Raw genomic sequence first — 14,097 nt, forward strand, 5'->3', positions numbered from 1 at the left:
TCCTTTCAGCAACTTCTGCAGCAAAGCTGGTGCCAAAAGTATTGCTTTGCCTTCCTTTGGAGCACATCAATGAGGCCACCTGCTGCTGGTGGTGGGGTCTTCTTCCTGCTTTGGAATGGCTTATAAAGGTGCATCGGCCTTCCTTGCCAAACACCCTGCCCCTTGACAGCCCAGGTCACTCTGCATAGTCCAAGGCAAACTGGAGTGATCCAGGACTGTCTAACTCTCACCCCAACTTCGTTGAAGCCAATTTTCCCCCTTATCATCCCATTTTGGCCTGGGAGTTGGCTGAATTCAGTGCACAGCCCTTGTGCCCAAGCTTTGCTGTTCTAAGATAAAAAGAATCAGGCCTAACACTGCACAAATAGAGCTGTCATTGTCAATATTTTTGTGGGGGGCGAAACCAACGGTTTTCTCTGGGTCTATTATAAAGGCAATGTTTTACTTCTTTATCCTTGGAAGACTTACAAGTTTCAGCCCCAAATTAGTGACTTATCTAAGGGCATTGAGGTTTCACTAACCTCTGTTTTCTCCCTTGTCAGCCTCCCCAGTGTTTCTTAGGGTTAGAAACAACCACTAACAATGTGGTAGCTGCTTTAAAGCCTTACTGCATCACCACTCTTGACAGAGGCAATTGTGTTTATTTTTTAGTTTGATGGAAGCTCTGAGAGCCACTCAGAAATTGATGAAAGTGAGGAGGAGTGGAAGAAATGGCAATGCTGGGCCTACCATGTTATTAGAGTTTGCTATGATCTCAAACCTACATAGATGTGTGAAAAGTCTATGAGCAGTGAAGGCTCTGGATAGCACCTTCCTTTGCCCATGGCTTCCCATCCCCAAGTCTGCCAGACATGCATACATTGGATGTCATGTTTGAATAGCTACACACAGCTCCAAAATCATAATGACCATTCTATACAACACATGTCCTTAAAATCAGAGATAATAATGGGATGGGCAGCTCTAATTTGAACAACGAGGCTGCTATTTTTCAGTAGCAGTTCCATTTCATTTGTAATGTCCACTTCTGTCTTTAGACTATATAAATGTACAATGTAAGAGCAAGCCAGCTTCCCACTTTATAAGTATCAGCAAGTGCAGGTGCCATAAACTGCAATATTAATTTCATCTGAAACTAGCTCTGATCAAAAATGATCAAGAGCTGAACCCATTCTGCTGCAGTAGTTGACCAACATGGTTACTTGTTGCCTAATGCCTTTGGCATTACAAGCAGAACAGAAACACACAACACTCACAACAGTTCTTTATATAAGCATAGACTTCACACTATTTATGGAAATAAATAATAGTGGATATTAACCTTTAAATAAGGAATTAATGGACATTATCGTTTACGGTGTATATTAGTAAAGTACTTCCCTACCAGTCTCTTCATGGCACCCTTGACCTCCTTGTTCCTTAGGCTATAGATCAGTGGATTCAGCATGGGAATCACCACTGCATAAAACAAAGATACTATTTTGCCCCGTTCTGGGGACAGGCTAGAAGGACGCCTGATATACATGACGAAAACTGTCCCATAAAAGAGGGTAACCGCCATCAGGTGGAAGCCACATGTGGAGAAAGCTTTGTACCTACCCTCAACAGAGGGTATCCTCAGGATCGTAGAGAGAATGAAAATGTAGGAGATTAGAATAACAGCTAGGGAGCTGATGAGGTTGAAACTGGCAGAAAGTAACATTAGGGTCTGTTTGACATGGGTGTCAGAGCAGGACAGTTTCATGAGAGGTGGGTCAGCACAGTAAAAGTGGTTGATGACATGGGAGCCACAGAAGGTCAGGCGGAAGGTGAATATGGTCTGTATCATGGCATCTAGGAAAGCATATGCAGAGGGAACAGCCACCAGCCACATGCAAACCTTTGGTGTCATCTTTATGGTATATGTCAGTGGATTGCAGATAGCTGCATACCGATCATATGCCATGACGGCCAGGATGAAACATTCTGTGAGACCCAGAGCAATGAAGAGATAACACTGTATCACACATCCAGTAAAAGAAATGTATTTGTGGCCTGTAACTAAATTTGCCAACATCCGAGGTGTGACATTGGAGGAATAGCAAAAGTCTATAAAGGACAAGCTGCTGAGGAAGAAGTACATGGGTGTGTGGAGTTGGGAGTCCATCTTGATTACTGTGATTGTCCCCAGATTTCCCACAACAGTAATAATATAGACCAGCAGGAACAGAACAGAGAGTGGAAGCTGCAGTTTAGGATACTCTGCAAATCCCAAGAGAATAAATTCAGATCCTGATGTATTATTTCCTTTCACCATTCTGCTATGCATTTTGCCTTTTGAGATACAAGAATTGAAATGCAGGCAGTCTAAGTGCTTTTCCTGAAAGACAAAACAACCCAGTTTATGTTTCTTCCTTCCTTCGGGCAGACATTGGCACAATATACTTCCCTTGTAGGAGATATAATAATAATAATAATAATAATAATAATAATAATAATAATAATAATAATAATAATTTATTATTTGTACCCTGCCCATCTGGATGGGTTTCCCCAGCCCCAGAACATCATCATCATCAGTAAGTTTGTTGTTCAACTGAAGGCCATGACAATTGAGTAGAATATCTATGGAAGAATAAACATGGAAACATGCTGCTGAAGGCTAGCCTAGAACATACTGTGGAATTGGATTCTGCAGGATCTTTCCCAGTCTTTTCCCAGTCTACCCTTCAAGCCCATCTAGGCACAAACAAGCCCCAGATAATTCCCATTGAAAGTATAGAGGAAAGTAGGAATTCCGTGTGTAAGTTTATGCCATAATCACTGGGTCAGGTGCCATGTGCCTGACGTTTCAGAGGATGGTTCACTCTTTGAAGTGCTGCCAGATGACAGTCCTCAGTTTGAAGACATCTTCTGTTTGAAGGGCTGTGTGGTCCAAGTCCAGTTTTAAGATAAAGAGCCATAAGAAGAGATAGCAGAAGCCTTGAACTTGCTCATCAGCAATTAGCCCCTGGACTGTAGAATGAGCAGAAACAAAGGTCATCCAGTCACATACTTCCCCATTAGGGTGAGATATATTGCATTTCTCCTTAAATTATCATAATTCTTTCAACATTTGCACCTATACATGCAAATTAGGATGTGCTAATTACATGCCAACCCATGTCCTCTTTTTTGATGACAAATGAGTAGCTACCCTAATCACAGGATTATTTTGCCAGCATGGTCTTGCCATTCTGTAGATTGGAACAACCCCACCCCCATAGATACAGTGCTGTATGGGATTACAAATAATCATTGTTTCTGGGACAAATAATGAATACTTTTTACAGCCATGTTCAGCCTACCAGTTCAGGAAATGTTGGAGACATTTCCACCCAGAGTCCAGAGCAAGGGTGGATTTTGGTAATCTTTGGTAGTATGGCACCCTGAGTGAATCCAGAATTTGGGGCCCTGAAATGAATCTTCTCAATGATGGATCTTCTCAATTTTGTGCCCCCTGTGCAGGGAAACTGCCCTAAATCTGGCGCTGTCCAGAGCACTGACACTGGAGCTAGGCAGAAGAATAGTTTTATACTGTCATCCTTAGCTGTACGACATGTGACCACTAACATTTTCCTGAACTTCCTGACTAGCATGGATCCCCAAAGACATGACACAATCATTACTTTAGTGCAGCCTTGGAAGTCAATTAAGAATACTCTGAGAATTTCTTTCCCCCAGAGTTGCTAAGAACAGAAAAGCATATTTATGTTTGTGATTCCTGTGGGGTTTTGAGCGGGTGAAATCCATATTCTTTCTACAACTGTCATAGCCTGGTTGAAAAGAGGCATTTAATTATTTGTTTTCTTTATTTATTTACATTTATCTATAGGGTGCTCTTTGTTGAATGCTTTCAATTCCAGAGGGGGAAACAAAGTAATAAAAATAAGCAGAGAAAAGCAAAAAATACAAGGATCATATTGTAAGTTAAACAAGCAAAAATACAATGCAAATTAATATTTCCAATTTAACAAAACACAAGCCTCCAGGTTGGCAGGGCTACCAGATAGTGATGTGGAGATGGATTTGCTGCCCCGCCATCTCTCTTCTCCTTACTTGCTGACACAGACAGCATTCAGGTTCTTCCAGGGTCTTGGGAGGAGGGTCTGTGGCGTCTCTCCTTAAACAGGGAACAAACACAGTTTCTTCACGGTATGGAGATAGAAGCATAATTGTTAGCTTATAAACCAGCTCCTCCCCAAACTGAATGAATGAATGAATGAATGAATCGATCAATCAATCAATCAATCAATCAATTAATTTTTTATGGTCACAGACCAGAAATTCCTCCCTAAACTGCCCCAAACTGTGTGGTACACACCCGTCCTGCCTTTGTACAGTGTGAACTTTGCTAGATGCTTGTTGAAGGGACTGAGTAGAAGTTCTTGGTAGAGCACCTAATTACCCTGGAATTTGGCCTCTTTTTCACCTACTTTACTCTCCTGGGAGTTCCTTGTTTGGAGTGGAGTTCCTTATTTGGTTTAATCTGGCCCTTAGTCTGGGCAGCAAAGTGGAATTAAGATCTGTTGAGTAAATTCCTGAGGTATTATGCAAGGCATTATTGTTAAATGCACTCCTTGGTCAGCCTCCATTGCAATTGCTTTGTGGCTTATTGCGGGTGTCATGTAGCATATGTACTAGGGAGAACGTCAAACCAGTGGGCTGTGATGCATTGTTTGGCTCAAAAACCCAAGGCCCTGGTAGCAAGGAGGAAGTGTTACTTCAATATTTGCTGTGGGGGTCATAGGTTGTACCTTGCCTAGGAGCAAGAAGGGATATGATCTCTCCATCAGTGAGGAACTTTCCTGCTTGGATTATTTGATTTGTCTGATCAGTTCAATTTTCTATTTGGTTATTGCAGATCCTCATTGTTATTTTCATATTTTAATAAATATAACATTCTCCCACTTTAGTATTGTGCCCTGAGTCTTCTTTGGGGGTATAATGGCAATAGGAGCATTTTTGGAACAGAAGATGTGGAATGGGAGACACAGGACAGAGAAGCAGAAACTCACCTTTGAGCTCTAGAAACTCATTTGTATTGTAAATGTCTCTGGTGATCTGAAATGAAACGCTGCCCTGAAGGATGAAAGCTGTCTGCCTCCAGCTATGTTCTATTTGCATATTTCCACACATACTTTTTTAAAAAAAATATTAATTTTTTACAAAAAGCCGTAAGTTTTCAGTGGTCTTATCTCCCAAACTCAGGTAAGCGCTTCCACTTGGAATCTTTAACCATCTGAGGAAGGAGGGAGCATATAACAATAAATACCATCTCTACTTTATTTGTTTATTATTAGCAAGCTTAGGAAGAATGTAGGCTCATGTTCACCTTAACTTTCTATCTCCTAGTTGTGCAGTACTGCAGTTACGGTTAACATTATGGTCCATAGCTGTAGCACCCTGCTTGTGGTTAACGCTTAGCTGGAATGAAATATTCAACGCAGCAATAGAGAAATTAAAATAATAATTTATTTGTCAGACAAATAAATAAGAGGCACAGTGGTATATGGTTACCAAGCTCTGGCCTGGCCTCCTGCCATTATGGCCAGCACTTATATTCCCTCAGCTCAGCCCCCTTGCTCCTCCTTTGGCTGCCTCTGTCCAATCAGCCTGGTTAAAATTCCTATTGGCTGTTTGCTAGAACCAATCATAAAAGATACACCCATTTCCTATTACCTTTTATGGGAGACAAAGAGCTATATTTCCTTCTATTTATAATTGGCAAATAAGTAGTCATATATCTTACATTTACCTCGACCAGGCACCTTAATTACCAGATAACCTTTTGCCCTAGACTAGGCGCCTTAACTAACATTTCATCTTTTGCCCTATTGCCCTATTCACTCCAAAACAGATGATGGCTAATTTTATCTGAACAGATCTTTTTGTTCACCTTCCCACACATTATCAATGAAAGATCTCCTTCTTTGGAGGTCATCAAGCAGAGACTGACAACCATATGTCAGGAGTGCTCTGATGGTGTTTTTTCTTGCTTGGCAGGGGTCTGGACTCGATGGCCCTTGTGGTCTCTTCCAACTCTTCTATGATTCTATGATTCTATGATTTCTTACTTTCTAAATCCTTTGCATAATTACATTTAAGCCAATATTTCATAACATAGTTTTTTTAGAAGAAAGGGAACTTAGTAAAAGCTAAGCTAAATTCTAAGTTTTCTCTAAATTCTCTGAAGCTTCAAAGCAGCTTCAGAGAGAAGCCTCTTCCCTATCCAGCTGCTGTTTGTATTAGCTCTTGCCCTTTTAACCTTGGGAAGATGTGGCTCAAGTTTAATGGGAGGCACAATAATTATTACTATTTGTGTTTTTGCAACCTTGATTGTATTCTATAATTTGTATGGTCAGTGTGACCTTTTGTTCCCAGCCTGTAATTTCCTTTTACAACCCTGAGACACTGCTATAGATCAGGGGGGCCCTTGATCAAGAAGATAAACAGCTGCCAGAGTATGGTTTCTGCCTGGCATGAGAGATACAAACATTTACAAATATATATTTCTTTAAGGTCATTTTTAGAATACAGGAATCTGATCAAAATATAAGCCTTGATTAAAAATGCAGGCTATGATCAGATGCCTCATAGCCACTCAGATATCATTTGTACCATTTGGTTATTTGATGTACGTTCCTAGGGATATGGCACAAGACTCCACTTCTGGCTCCTCATCCACAATTCAGAACAAATCTACACATTATGTGCTACAGGGGTTGCCAGCCCTTTTGAACCAATGGGTACATTTCAAATGTTGAGAGTGCTGGAGGCACCGGTCAATAAACAACTGTTATGGCATAAGACAAAATGGCTGCCATGGGGAGTGTAGCCAGAAAAAGCAAAAGAGATATGGCTACCCCCAACAAAGTTATGCTTATTATGGAAAATCAGCTACTGCATGTTGTGTTGGTTTTGATTCTGGAAATCACACAATATTGGTTTTACACACACACACAAACACACACACACACACACACACACACACACTGATCCCGTTGCTGTCTAATGGCAACAGGGGACATTCTTCAGTAGGAAAAAATATATATACAATGTAGCCACACCCACTCACTGTACATTTTGTCCTATAACTTTCATTTTTGGAGGGTTACAGGGTTGCTTTTTCAAGAAATGAAGTATGAAAGCTCAGAGACAGCAGTGAAACCCTTCAAAAGCATCATGGCTCCTGCACATTCCAGGATGGCAATCTCTGATCTTCTGATTCATATTAGTTCAAAAGGTCATACCACTATAATCTAATTAAACAGGAAAGGGGGCACATTTTCATTGTCAACAACAGCTCCCAGGAATCCGATGGAGAGCAGTAATTTTACTCTCAGGGCTCTAGAGGACAACAAGTAGAGCAGAAGAGCCATTTCAGAGACAATCTCCCTGGGCTCATAGATGAATATAAAGCCTTCTGCTTCATTCAGCCGCCGGTGCTCTTGGGAGTCTGTGGGATTGCCTATTTCCTCATTGAGGTAGGTTTTACCAGCATCCATTGCCTATATTTGGGTGTGGGACATCTTATATCAGTTGAGGCATTCAACCTAACATCCATTGGGCTCTATTTCTATAGCATAGTGTGTTGAGAAAGACTGCCACTGTGCAGTGGTCTTATCTGTTTCTGAATTAGCTGCAGCTAGATGTGTCCAACAACAGCAAGATTTAGTTTGGACCCCAATTCAGAACTGTGGGAAAACAACAGACCTCAGTCTGAAGTAGTTGGCGAATCAGTCAGAAAAAATATACCTTTTAATTATTATTTTAGGGTAGGAATGGATGAGATTTGCAGGCAAAGTCATCTGCTAAAGAGGGCACAGAACCTGTCAAATTTTAGAATAGCTGTTGTGGTTTTCCCTGTAGCTTTACAGTTTGGAGGTTGGTAAAAAATAATCAACCACACCTGGGGTTTTATGAGTAGTTGGTCTGAAAATTACAAACATGTCTAATCTTTTTTTGTGAACCGTCCTGAGACCTCTGTGTATAGGGCAGTATATAAATTCAATAAACGAATGAATGAATGAATGAATGAATCTCCCACTGAAACGGCCTTTGAAATCCTCAAAGGCAGTCATTGTCCTGAATCTCTTGCCAATCACTTTCATTGGATGACCCTGAGTGCTAGCATTATTATTTACACAACAACATTAGGAACTTGTCTCTGTTCACCATCTCCACAGTATGCATATTTTTATTAACTTTAACCACACCACTCTTCTCTGTTTTCTATGAGGTTCGAACACCTTACTTTTTAAAGGAAAGGTTTGCTAATCCCGTGATCATTTTACTGGCATTTTCTGCACCTTTTCCAGATCGACAATACCCCTTTTGATACTGTGTGGCCAGAGCAGTAGATAGTATTCCAAATGCAGCTACCATTCTAAATTCTTTCTACCATGATCACAAGACGCCATGTCATCATCATAATCAGCAGACCCTTTCCTGTATATGTCAGTTGTTGATATTTTGCCCCATTGTGTGAATCACTTTACATTTGCTTTCATTCGATCTTGTTTTCATTTCTCCCCTTTCATCTAATTTGGAGCTATTGACAAGCTGTTTGATTTTAGGTTGAAAGTAGTTTTTCTGACTCTGGAATATTGAGTGGAGTGCTATGGTTGTGTATGCTTTCAGGCTCTTTTTTGAAATTCACACACTTTTTTGTCACATTCTAAATGCATCTGTTTGGCAGGCGTGGGAAAGAAAATACTGAACTAGATGGTGCTTTTTGTGTTCTTATTCTCTGTGTAGTCTCCTCCCTCATATAATACTAACCTTTTTCAAATTTATAAGTTTGTGCATGTGTGCATTTTAACTATGTTTCTATTATTCATTCCCTTTTCATTCAGGTAGCACAAAGTCTATTATGAAACAAAATATGTTGTCTTCAAGCTAGTTCTGTTGTGTGTTAAAACAATGGAGATAAAAAGGACCCCAAGATCCTCCCTTGAATCACACACAAAAACAGTAGAGGTTTGAGACCACATAATAAAACTAGGGAAGAATATTTCTTCACCAGCACATCAAATAATAAGTCTGATTTCACATTCTTTGCATGTATGTTCCTTTCATTTTCAGAAGACGTTATAAATGTGTAGATGGCTGAAAGAAATAACACAATTGTATTTGACTTCATTCTTTTGGGTGTCACAAATCGTAGAGAGCTGCAGCTTCCTCTCTTCATGCTGTTTTCAGTCGTTTACATTATCACCCTTCTGGGGAATCTGGGGATGATCACATTAATCAGGATGGATTCCCAACTCCACACTCCCATGTACTTCTTCCTCAGCAGCCTGTCCTTTGTAGACCTCTGCTATTCCTCCAATGTCACACCTCGGATGCTGGCCAATTTTGTAGCAGACTATAAAGTCATTTCCTTTACTGGATGTCTGATACAGTGTTATCTCTTCATTGCACTGGTGCTTATGGAGTCCTTCATCCTGGCTGTCATGGCATATGATAGGTATGTTGCCATCTGCAATCCACTGACATATACCACAAAGATGTCCCGGAAGGTTTGCATGTGGCTGGTGGCAATTCCCTCTGCATATGCTTTCCTAGATGCCATGATACAGACCATATTCACTTTCCACTTGACCTTCTGTGGCTCCCATGTCATCAACCACTTTTACTGTGCTGATCCACCTCTCATGAAACTGTCCTGCTCTGACACCCATGTCAAATTGACCCTGATGTTACTTTCTGCCAGTTTCAACCTCATCAGCTCCCTAGCTGTTATTCTGACGTCCTACACCTTCATCCTCTTCACTATTCTGAAAATTCGCAATACCGGAGCGAGGTACAAAGCTTTCTCCACATGTGGCTCCCACCTGACAGCTGTCACCCTTTTCTATGGGACACTCTTTGTCATGTACATCAGACGTCCTTCTAGCGTGTCCCTAGAACAGGGCAAAATAGTCTCTGTGTTCTATGCCGTGGTGATCCCTATGCTGAATCCGTTGATCTACAGCCTAAGGAACAAGGAAGTGAAGGGTGCCCTGAAGAGATTATTGCAGAGGAAAGTGTTATTGCATTAAATGTCTATTCATTCACTAGTTATGAAATGAAATGATCCATGAGGAAGATGTGTCCACCATATGGTGAAGAAGAGGGAATATGAAATTTTACAGCTTATGGTGTTTAATATGTGGTAGATGAGTTCTTGCAACTTGCTGTCTGGTTTTTTCCTTCCCTCCCCACTTTTCCAATTCAGTTTTGGTTTTTTGTTTCCATTTCCATAAAATATTGACAGTATGGCCCAAATACGACATAGTATCTCTCACTCATCTTCAGCATCTAATTTTCAGATCCACCAGTTCTTCAAAATTGAAACAGGGTGTTTGGGTGGACATATTGCTTACACACTGCAATGGCACCTAATGGGTAGGTGAGATGCTCTTTGCAGCCTCTTCCGAAACTTCTGACTTACATTTTCACCCTCAAATTGTGAATCTCCTGGGAAAAAAGAGAAACTTGGAGTCAGCACCAGGTATGGAATCCTTCTTACATCTGCAAAGAAACACCGAAGCCCAAACCTAGCCTGGTGTCTTTTTCTCCATGAGCCCCCAACTTCACGAGACCATCAACTACAATGAAGAAATGAGTATCTTTATCCTATTGGTGTTACCTCTCATTTTGGTTGTATATATACTATTCTTTATTTGGCTCTCCAAGAAATTAAACTTGTGGTGTTAATGTGAGGTGGTATTAATGTTACTATTGGTTTATTGGATTTTACAATGAAAAGAATGCTCCTTATATTCATGTGGATGTAGTGTTTCCCTCTGCCTCATACACAAACCATTTGAAAGCCAGAAAACCATTTGTTTGCACCACAAGTTCCTTAGTCTTTCTGAGGATGCTTGCTTAGGCATGATAGGGTCTGGAGGGGGAGGGAATAGTTGGGGTGGGGAGTTTTGGGGATGTGGAATTTGTTATAGAATACACACATTAGATTTTAGTGATTGCCCTGGGCCTGTGTATCATTATGGGATTCCTCTTTTGTCATGGCTGATGTCTATAGTGTTTCACTGAAGGTACAAGGCTTAGATGATGTAATCAAGCAATGGAGGAACTCTGAGTACATTAGGAGGCAGAAGCCCTTTATTGTTTCTTTCTGCAGGAGACACATGATGCAGCTACAAGCAGTAGCCTCTTATCCTACTCATACCTTAGCAAACATTATATGGCTCCAGGTAATAAGCAGTCCAGGGGTGTTGTGAAAACCATGTCCTAATCTCATGTTTCCCAGTTAGCTAAGTACTGTGGACCCCGTATTTTTCAAAAGCCAAGCCACAGACCCCTACTTTTGAAAATTGTGATATCTTTATGGTAGTTTTTGTTATGTGAATGGTGCCACGGACCCCCTGGGTGGGTTACATGGACCCCCTGGGTCTGCAGACTACCAGTTGGGAACCACTGTCCAAATCTTGTAATTTTCAGGACCTACGGGGAAGGGTTCCGTGTGTGGCTGGAATGCTAGGTACCCTCACTCTTATTTGCATTGGTTTAAACACTGGTCCTGTTTTATGAACACAATGGAAATCATTTGTTAGGCAATTGTTTGCATAGCAAGTCAATGATTTTCACTGATTCCTACTGGAAAAATTCTAATGCACTCTTGAGTATGCAATCCGTAGTGCATATAGTGAGGAATGGATACTAATTCATTTTGTTCAGAAAAGTGAATTTTCACATAGCAAGCATTTGTAAAATGGAACCTGAGTGTTACCTTCAAAACTCCCACCCACACCACTCACACATGAAAACAAAGACCACCACAGCCAACCACAAATGAACAACCACACCCTAGGCCAACCCCAACCTCTCTCACCACCAAAGGAACACAAGTGAACAACAAAGAACCTGCACAAGCAACGCTGACACCAAACCCTACATATAGTAAGTAAAATAGTAACACCGTCACCTGACCCCACCCCCACCCATCTCCCCCCTCCACCTCTTTCCCCCTTTTCTTCCCAATGTCTCAACAAATGAAACTGATTTGTAAAAATGTTACATGGGGAAAAAAATATGAGACAGACATTGCAAACACTTTTGTAAAACAAGAAAATCTTTAATAAAAAAAATAAAACTATTTTTGCAGGCAATTTGAATGCTATCTGTAGTAAGCATTTGGATAGACTTCCCAATGTGTCTCTTGGCAGCTATTCTGGAAATAAATGTATATTCCCACTCTTAAACAGATACAATCTAAAAAATGCATGGTGTCAGATAAATCAGAGAGCAAGCTATCACACATATTTATCTCTGAAATTTCATTCTTATTCAGGAATGAATTTTCTTTTTAATCTCTTGTCTCCCTAATTTTGATTTTATTGAACATAGAACCCATGACTCTATCTGATCACCCCCCTACTAAGGCCTCTTTACAAATACAGGGCCCCATTATCCCTGACTCGATATGGTGGTTGCATACATTCCTGCTGTACCACAAGATATTGCAGAGGCAATCCAAATGGTTATAACAAATTACTTTGTTGGCAATGCCTCTCCCAATGTCGAACCTCATATTCTCTGGGGTGCAATGAAGGCTACAGTACTTGGCATATGCATTGAAGAAATGACTGGACCAACATCAACAAAAGGAATTCCTCTAACAAAAATGCCAATCAAGTCAGATATACAAGACCATGAATTAAAACATAAAAGGACAGGTCCCAACTGAATTTATGTCAACCTAATCACTAAAAGGATTCTACATCCTGTGTCCATTGAACATATTCTTTCCTGGGCTACATTTGTGTCCCTTCTTCCCCTGATTTTTGTTTTTGTTTTTTGTACTTCTGCAAATCATGGAGTTACCCCAAGGCTACCAATAATTCTCTCTTGGGCATGGATGATTCCTTTTAGCCACATAAGGGTTGATAATCTCAGAATGAGTTCACAGTTAATATAAATGATTACACTAGCTCTTATTTTAAATACTGGATTTCTCTTCTGCAATTATTCCTGGTATTATTACCAAACTTTCACATTTCATTCCTTTTCCATGAGTGATGAACTGAAATAATGACATCGTCAATGGTAAAAGAGAACAGGAAGTCTAATATCTTCAGCCAAAAAATTAACTACTAAATTATACTAGATCAATAGATGCAATAGTCTAATTAAACAGGAAAAAGCATGGACACATGTTCATTGTCAACAGCAGCCACTAAGTATCCTATGGAGTGCAGTAATTTTACTCTCGAGGTTCTAGAAAACAACAAGAGAAACAGAGGAGATTCTGTCCCTTGACTCACAGATGACTATAAAATTTTCTGTTTCATGCAGCTGTCAGTGCTATCAGGAATCTGTGGGACTGTCTCTTCTCTCATTGAGGTAGGTTTTACCAGCATCCATTAACTATATTCAGGTGTGATACGTCTAATATCTATCCAGGCATTTAGCCAAATGTGCCTTTGGCTCTGCAAATTTTATTTCTATAGCATGGTATGTTGACTAAGACTGCAGTTGTGCACTGGTCACATTCATTTCCAAATCACTTGCAACTAGATGTGTATCCACCAATGATAAGATTCATTCCTCTCCCATTCAACACTTTGAGAAAACAGATTGCCTCAGTGTGAAGTGCTTTGCAGGCTTGCCAATTCATTCAGAAGCATTTATGCCTTTTTATTTTGGGCTAGAAATGGGCGCAATCTGCTGGCAAAGTCGCTCCTTATGAGGGCATGGAAACTGGCAAATTTCAAAATGGTTGCCATGGTTTTCCTGCAGCTTTATCTGCTGACAAGGTCGCACTCCTGTCAGCACTTGTGCTCCAGCAACTGCAGCTTCTGGATTAGGCACAAGAGAAGCCCCACACAGAGTTCAGTAACCCAATGCATGAACTACTGTGGCAAGGCTTTCCTGGTCCAGGGATGGTCATAGCTGTTGAAACAGTTGCAGTTGGTAAAAGGAACTGAGCACCCCCAAACGACAAACCTGCTCCTTCAGGGGGAGTACGAACCCATCCAGGGTAGGCAACTGAACAATTTGTCAGACAGAAGAAGAAGCAGAAGAAGAAAAAGAAGACGACGAAGAAGAAGAAGAGTTTGGATTTGATAT

General features: G+C 40.6%; 1 protein-coding gene and 1 pseudogene across 1 annotated transcript; one reads left to right on the plus strand and one right to left on the minus strand.

Annotated features, from left to right (window-relative positions):
* The window catches only part of LOC128418782 (olfactory receptor 1019-like), a 36,195-nt pseudogene extending 33,899 nt beyond the window's left edge, over window positions 1–2,296 (minus strand).
* A 6,829-nt stretch (window positions 2,297–9,125) lies between these two features.
* On the plus strand, window positions 9,126–10,064 carry LOC128418818 (olfactory receptor 1030-like). Its single transcript, XM_053398883.1, has one exon. It carries the CDS (start codon window positions 9,126–9,128, stop codon window positions 10,062–10,064), a length of 939 nt encoding a protein of 312 aa, XP_053254858.1.
* The last annotated feature ends 4,033 nt before the right edge of the window (window positions 10,065–14,097 follow it).

The sequence above is a fragment of the Podarcis raffonei genome, chromosome 1, assembly GCF_027172205.1.
Source record: "Podarcis raffonei isolate rPodRaf1 chromosome 1, rPodRaf1.pri, whole genome shotgun sequence".
Taxonomy (NCBI): Eukaryota; Metazoa; Chordata; class Lepidosauria; order Squamata; family Lacertidae; genus Podarcis; species Podarcis raffonei.